The sequence below is a fragment of the Bos grunniens genome, chromosome 7, assembly GCF_055505025.1.
Source record: "Bos grunniens cultivar Pamir isolate PY7600 chromosome 7, Bosgru_T2T1.0, whole genome shotgun sequence".
In the NCBI taxonomy this organism is placed as follows: domain Eukaryota; kingdom Metazoa; phylum Chordata; class Mammalia; order Artiodactyla; family Bovidae; genus Bos; species Bos grunniens.
The window spans coordinates 42,416,839-42,425,072 of NC_141171.1; the positions used below are offsets into that span (position 1 = coordinate 42,416,839).

The 8,234-nt window shown below is 40.1% G+C and overlaps 1 protein-coding gene across 1 annotated transcript; it reads left to right on the forward strand.

Moving 5' to 3' along the window:
• The first annotated feature begins 916 nt into the window (after positions 1–916).
• On the forward strand, positions 917–2,006 carry LOC147369246 (olfactory receptor 2M2-like). Its single transcript, XM_086413812.1, has one exon. It carries the CDS (start codon positions 1,071–1,073, stop codon positions 2,004–2,006), a length of 936 nt encoding a protein of 311 aa, XP_086269938.1. The 5' UTR covers positions 917–1,070.
• Positions 2,007–8,234: the final 6,228 nt, after the last annotated feature.

Below are 8,234 nucleotides of genomic sequence, written 5' to 3' on the forward strand. Positions count from 1 at the left end.
TGCCTGAAGAATTCCATGGACAGAGGAGTCTGGCTGGCTACAGTTCATGGGGTCATGAAGAAAGGAACATGACTGAGCGATTTACACTTTCACTCTGCTTGAAGCAATTACCCTGTGAAGGCTATTTACCCTTACTTTGAAGAAGATATTTCTGAAACTATGTGAGTGCAGATGGGCTTAAAACACTTCCTATTTTTCCACAGAGAAACATTTTCACATCTCATTATAAGTAAATTGACAAATGCATTCTCATATGTGTAAAGCATGAGGTTACTATGACCTTTCAAATTTGAATAAAATTGACTCAAATGTATATGCAAAAGGAGCCCCTAGCAAACCCTAGCATCTCTCAAACATCTATAGACTCCTGTGATTGAAGGTTTAGGAAGCAGCTGAGTATCTCCAATTTTTCTGTTTTTCTTCTGTTTTTCATTCATTACCTGATTTATGTTGCCAATCCACTCATGCATTTCCTTCTTGTTTCACAACAGCCCTTGCTAGATACTACTCCTGCCCTGCTCTTTCACTTCACAGATACCTCCAACAAAAAGCTACTTGCATAGCAGACTGCCCTAAGTTTAAGGACAATAAAAGATGCTTACATACCAGAAGCACACCCACATACAATATTAACATGAATCATATGCTTTCTTATTATTTTAAAAATATTTGGCTGTCCTAACCCTGGGAATTTCTCACCAATCAGTATCCTCTAAAGAATACAGTCAGTTCTTTTTGACCCGCCTCCTCTGATCTGTTCATGTTGATATCAACCACAAATTCATGTTAATGGTGCAGCCAAAGTTTTTAGATGTTCCATTCTTCAGCCGCAGGAGCTCACAACCAAGGGTATTTTCCTGAAAAGAGAGCTTCTTTTCTAACAAGATACCTTTATCCCAGCTGTCAAATATTTTTTATCTTTTTTTTTTCCTTGGCACTGAAGGATCTTCAAAGAGAGTGTTTTCAGTAAAGTCATAAGAAAAACAAAAGGCAGGCAGGGCTTCATCAGAATTGCACTTTTAAAATTTTGTTTCCTCCATATCCTCTAGTTCTAGTCTGGAGATTGGAACATGGATGGAAAAAATGAAACATTGACTGATTTCTTTCTCCTGGGACTTTTCCCAGAGCTACAGTACATCAGCATCCTCATCACCTCCATTCTTCTGGTCTACATCATTGCCTTCACTGGCAATGCCATCCTAATCCTCTTGATTTGGGTGGACTCCCACCTCCACACCCCCATGTATATACTGCTCAGCCATCTCTCTCTCATTGACTTGGCCTTAATTTCTACCACAGTTCCAAAAATGGCCATCAACTTTTTCTCTGGGAAGAAAAACATCTCAAAAGTTGCCTGTGGAACCCAGATTTTCTTTTTCTTTGCCCTCGGGGGTGGTGAGTGTCTCCTTTTGACCCTTATGTCTTATGACCGCTATGTGGCCATTTGCAACCCCCTGAGATACACAGTCATCATGAACCCAAGAGTCTGCCTGCAGATGGCTCTAGTGTCCTGGGGCGGAGGTGCACTGAACTCCCTCTTCAATACCATCTACACCATGCATTTCCCCTTCTGTGGCTCCAGGGAGATCCACCACTTCTTCTGTGAGATGCCTGCTGTCTTAAAGCTCTCTTGTGAAGACACTTCCCTCTATGAGATGTTGGTGTCTGTCATCTGCATTGTATTTGTTCTTCTTCCATTAGGGCTCATCATGGCTTCCTACATGCTCATCTTCCTCACAGTCCTCCACATGAACTCACCAGAGGGCAGGAGGAAAGCCCTGGCTGTATGCTCCTCTCATTTGGCTGTAGTGAGCCTCTACTACGGGCCAGCCATGATCATCTACATGACTCCCCACTCCTTTCACACTTTGGAACAGGATGAAATACTCTCCATGATCAATACCATCTTCACCCCCATGCTCAACCCTCTCATTTACAGTCTGAGGAACAAGGAGGTGCTGGGTGCTCTGAGAAAAGCAATGAAAAGAAGATTCATTTTGAGTTAAATCTATCTTCATTCTGTAAATAGTCTGCCACATCTATAGAAACTCTGGAACCACAAAATAGATGACAAACCACATCTCTATACTTACAGTATCTAAGAGGTAAATATTTATCCCTTAAAGTATTTCCTATACTTTGGCTCAAAACTTAGCAGTCTTTTCCAGTGAGTCAACTCTTCGCATGAGGTGGCCAAACTACTGGAGTTTCAGCTTTAGCATCATTCCTTCCAAAGAAATCCCAGGGCTGATCTCCTTTAGAATGGACTGGTTGGATCTCCTTGCAGTCCAAGGGACTCTCAAGAGTCTTCTCCAACACCACAGTTCAAAAACATCAATTCTTCGGTGCTCAGCCTTCTTCACAGTCCAACTCTCACATCCATACATGACCACAGGAAAAACCATAGCCTTGACTAGATGAACCTTTGTTGGCAAAGTAATGTCTCTGCTTTTGAATATGCTATCTAAGTTGGTCATAACTTTCCTTCCAAAATGTTCAAGCTGGTTGATGTTCAAGCTGGTTTTAGAAAAGGAAGAGGAACCAGAGATCAAATTGCCAACATCCGCTGTATCATGGAAAAAGCAAGAGAGTTCCAGAAAAACATCTATTTCTGCTTTATTGACTATGCCAAAGCCTTTGACTGTGTGGATCACAATAAACTGTGGAAAATTCTGAAAGAGATGGGAATAACAAACCACCTGATCTGCCTCTTGAGAAATTTGTATGCAGGTAAGGAAGCAACAGTTAGAACTGGACATGGAACAACAGACTGGTTCAAAATAGGAAAAGGAGTTCATCAAGGCTGTATATTGTCACCCTGTTTATTTAACTTATATGCAGAGTATATCATGGGAAATGTTGGACTGGAAGAAACACTAGCTGGAATCAAGATTGCTGGGAGAAATATCAATAACCTCAAATATGCAGATGATACCACCCTTATGGCAGAAAGTGAAGAGGAACTAAAAAGCCTCTTGATGAAAGTGAAAGTAGAGAGTGAAAAAGTTGGCTTAAAGCTCAACATTCAGAAAACAAAGATCATGGCATCCGATCCCACCACTTCATGGGAAATAGATGGGGACAGTGGAAACAGTGTCAGACTTTATTTTTCTGGGCTCCAAAATCACTGCAGATGGTGATTGCAGCCATGAAATTAAAAGATGCTTACTCCTTGGAAGGAAAGTTATGACCAACCTAGATAGCATATTCAAAAGCAGAGACATTACTTTGCCAACAAAGCTCCGTCTAGTCAAGGCTATGGTTTTTCCTGTGGTCATGTATGGATGTGAGAGTTGGACTGTGAAGAAGGCTGAGCGCCAAAGAATTGATACTTTTGAACTGTGGTGTTGGAGAAGACTCTTGAGAGTCCCTTGGACTGCAAGGAGATCCAACCAGTCCATTCTGAAGGAGATCAGCCCTGGGATTTCTTTGGAAGGAATGATGCTAAAGCTGAAACTCCAGTACTTTGGCCACCTCATGCGAAGAGTTGACTCATTGGAAAAGACTCTGATGCTGGGAGGGATTAGGGGCAAGAGGAGAAGGGGATGACGGAGGATGAGATGGCTGGATGGCATCACTGACTCAATGGACTTGAGTCTGAGTGAACTCCGGGAGTTGGTGATGGAGGCCTGGCGTATTACGATTCATGGGGTCGCAAAGAGTCGGACAGGAGTGAGCAACTGATCTGATCTGATCTGATCCCTGAGGAAGACTTTAACTCAAATTCATAAAATATGTTCAAAGAGCTAAAAGAAACTATGAAAAAGAACTAAAGAAAAATCAGAAAAACTGTGTATAAATAAAATGAGAATATCAATAAATAATAGAAATTATAAAAAATAAAATAGAAAGTCTGGAGCTAAAGAGCAAAGTAGTTGAATGAAAAATTCACTAAACCAGTTTATCATAAAATCTGAGTAGGCAGGAAAAAGAATTAGTAAATTTAAAGTTAGGAAAATTGAATTTAACCACTCTGAGGAGCAAAAAGAAAAAGAAAGAGGAAAAGTGAGCAGAGCCTAAGGAACCTGTGGGCCACCATCGAGGACCAGTATACATATTATGGAAGTTCAGAAAGTGAACAAAGAGGAAAATGAGCAGAAAGAATACTTGAAGAAATAAAGACAGAAACTTTTCCAAATTTCATGAAACAAATCTTCACTTCTGAGAAGCCTGCTGCTGCTTCTGCTAAGTTGCTTCAGTCGTGTCCGTCTCTGTGCGACCCCATGGACAGCAGCCCACCAGGCTCCCCTGTTTCTGGGATTCTCCAGGTAAGAACACTAGAGTGGGTTGCCATTTCCTTCTCCAATGCATGAAAGTGAACTGAGAAGACTAATGAATTCCAAATAAGATAAATTTAAAAGATCCACACCAAGACATAGTACAGTTGACCCTTGAACAATGTGAACATTGGGGCACAGAACCTTTGTACAGTCAAAAGTCTGCATATAACTTATAATTTGGATGTTGTATACACAGTTCCTCCATATCTACAGTTTGCATCTACAGATTCAACCAAGCATGAATTGTGTAATATTGTAATACTTACTACTGAAAAAAAAAAAAAACAATCACAAGTAATTGGACCAATCCAATTCAAACCTCTGTTGTACAAGGGTCAAGTTGCCAAAATGCTAATATACATTCAAGTTGTCAAATACTAATAAGAAAGAGAGAATTTTAAAAGCAACAGGAGAGAAGCAATTCACATAAATGAAATTGTCAACATGATTAACAACTAGTTTATCACAAAAAACCATGAGGGCAAAGGCAGTGGGGTGGCATGTTTAAAGTGCTGAAAGAAAAAAAACTGCCAGAAGACTTCTATGTCCTTCAAAATATTACCATTCAAGAATGAAGAAGAAATTAATACTGTCACATATTTGTGAAAGCAAGAGTACCTGTCCTATAAGAAATGCTAATACAACTACTTCAGGTTGAAATGAAAGAAAGCTAGACAGTAACTTGAAATTATATGAAGAAGTATGTTAGAGAGCATATAAACATGTATATAATATATATTATCATATACAGATCAGATCAGATCAGATCAGTCGCTCAGTTGTGTCTGACTCTTTGTGACCCCATGAATCGCAGCACGCCAGGCCTCCCTGTCCATCACCAACTCCCGGAGTTCACTCAGACTCACGTCCATTGAGTCAGTGATGCCATCCAGCCATCTCATCCTCTGTCGTCCCCTTCTCCTCTTGCCCCCAATCCCTACCAGCATCACAGTCTTTTCCAATGAGTCAACTCTTCGCATGAGGTGGCCAAAGTACTGGAGTTTCAGCCTCAGCATCATTCCTTCCAAAGAAATCCCAGGGCTGATCTCCTTCAGAATGGACTGGTTGGATCTCCTTGCAGTCCAAGGGACTCTCAAGAGTCTTCTCCAACACCACAGTTCAAAAGTATCAATTCTTTGGCGCTCAGCCTTCTTCACAGTCCAACTCTCACATCCATACATGACCACAGGAAAAACCATAGCCTTGACTAGACGGACCTTTGTTGACAAAGTAATGTCTCTGCTTTTGAATATGCTATCTAGGTTGGTCATAACTTTCCTTCCAAGGAGTAAGCATCTTTTAATTTCATGGCTGCAATCACCATCTTTAGTGATTTTGGAGCCCAGAAAAATAAAGTCTGACACTGTTTCCACTGTCCCCATCTATTTCCCATGAAGTGGTGGAACCGGATGCCATGATCTTCGTTTTCTTTAAGCCAAACTAAAGTTGGCTTAAAGCTCAACATTATCATATTATCTTACATTATATCATATTATATTATGTAATATTATTCAGCCTTTAAAAAGAAGGAAATTCTGTATATGCCATAACATGGATAAACCTGTACTACATTATACTAAATGAAATAAGCCAGACACAAAACAGACAAAGACATGATCTCATATGTGGAATCTAAAATAGTAAACTTCATAGTGAGAGAGTTTAATGGTGGTTTTCAGGGGCTGGGGGAGGGGAGAAAGAAAAGATGTACCTTAATCAAAGGGTACAAAGTTTCAGCTACACAAGATGAATAAGTTTTGGAGAGCTCACTTACAACAGTGTGGCATATAGTTTATGCTGTTTGTCATACAGTGTATGATGTATTTAAAATATACTAAGAGGGTAGATTTTAATTGTTTTAACTAAACACACACAAAAAGATGGTAATTGTGTGAGCTGATGGTTATATTAATTAGCTTGATTGTTGTGATTATTTCACAATGTATATAAAGGTCAAGTTATCCACATTAAATATACATTATTTTCAATCTGTCAATTATACGGCAATAAACCTGGAAAAATAGTTTAAAATCTAATCAATTCTAACAAAGGTCTCATCTCTTTAAAAATTGGAACACTCATCCATTACTGGTGGCAGTATAAAATGGTGCACGTTACAGCCACTGTGGAAAACAGTTTGTCATTCCTCAAAATGTTAAATATATAAAATTATCAAATGACTCAACAATTCCACTCCTAGTTCCAGCTGAGAGGGAGTTATTAAGGCAGGCCTCTGGGACCCACTACCAGTGGGGCGAGAGGCAGGGCCCCCATTGCAGAGTTCCATGGGCACATTTGAGAATTATCAAATATTGCAAGACCATTTCAATTAAATTAAAAATAATAAATCAATAAAAAAAGGTTTTAATCTGAGCTTAACCTATACACAGTAAACTTAAAGATTCTAAAGTCCTGGATCTGACATTTCATATCTCTGTGACCTTGGGTAAGTTACTTGATAACTCTCTGCTTTGGTTTCCCCATCTGCATAATGAGAGTGATAATAGAGCCTGTCTCACTCAGGATTGTGTTGTGGAAATAATGCATTGCAATCATAAACACAGGCACATTGAGTCTTCTACTCATATTCCCATCAGAGCCAGGTGAAAACACAGTGTTACAATACTTCACTTTTAATGAAGTGCTTCTGAACTTGGGGCCCAAGTCCTCAAGTAAAAGAAGCACAGCTCTACAAGATTTATATATGTCAAATGCATAGCACCTTTTTGTAAAGGTGTTAAGGAGACTCATTGGAGAGAAAAGTGACATAAAGGCAGCACATAAATTTACTCTGACCAGCCATGATATATACCACTGCCTTTATGGAAGAGCCAACAGAGAAGGAAACTCTCCAAAGGGAAAAATGAGTGTCTCTGTGGGAGTCAAGGTGAGGACCATTTGGTTTTTAAATCGGATTACTTATTTATCCACATGCTTCGGATTACTCATTTATCCACATGCTTACGGGCGTCCCTAGTGGCTCAGATGGTAAAGAATCCGCTTGCAATGTTGAAGATACCGGGGTTCAGTCTCTGGGTTGGGAAGATCCCCTGGAGAAGGGAATAGCAACCCATTCCAATATTCTTGCCTGGAGAGTTCCACGAACAGAGGAGCCTGGCAGACTACAGTCCATAGGGTTGCAAAGAGTTGAATGTGACTGAGCTACTAACACTTCCACTTTCACTTCAAGCATCAACATATAGTGAGTCCTCTGATGCTCCACAGTTTATTGTGATCACAATAAACTGTGAAAAATTCTGAAAGAGATGGGAATACCAGACCACCTGATCTGCCTCTTAAGAAATTTGTATGCAGGTCAGGAAGCAACAGTTAGAACTGGATATGAAACAACAGACTGGTTCCAAATAGGAAAAGGAGTATATCAAGGCTGTATATTGTCACCCTGTTTATTTAACTTCTATGCAGAGTACATCATGAGAAACACGGGACTGGAAGAAACAAGCTGGAATCAAGATTGCCGGGAGAAATATCAATAACCTCAGATATGCAGATGACACCACCCTTATGACAGAAAGTGAAGAGGAACTCAAAAGCCTCTTGATGAAAGTGAAAGTGGAGAGTGAAACAGTTGGCTTAAAGCTCAACATTCAGAAAACGAAGATCATGGCATCTGGTCCCATCACTTCATGGGAAATAGATGGGGAAACAGTGGAAACAGTGTCAGACTTTATTTTATTCTGGGCTCCAAAATCACTGCAGATGGTGACTGCAGCCATGAAATTAAAAGATGCTTACTGCTTGGAAGGAAAGTTATGACCAACCTAGATAGCATATTCAAAAGCAGAGACATTACTTTGCCAACAAAGGTCCGTCTAGTCAAGGCTATGGTTTTTCCTGTGGTCATGTGTGGATGTGAGAGTTGGACTGTGAAGAAGGCTGAGCGCCGAAGAATTGATGCTTTTGAACTGTGGTGTTGGAGAAGACTCTTGAGAG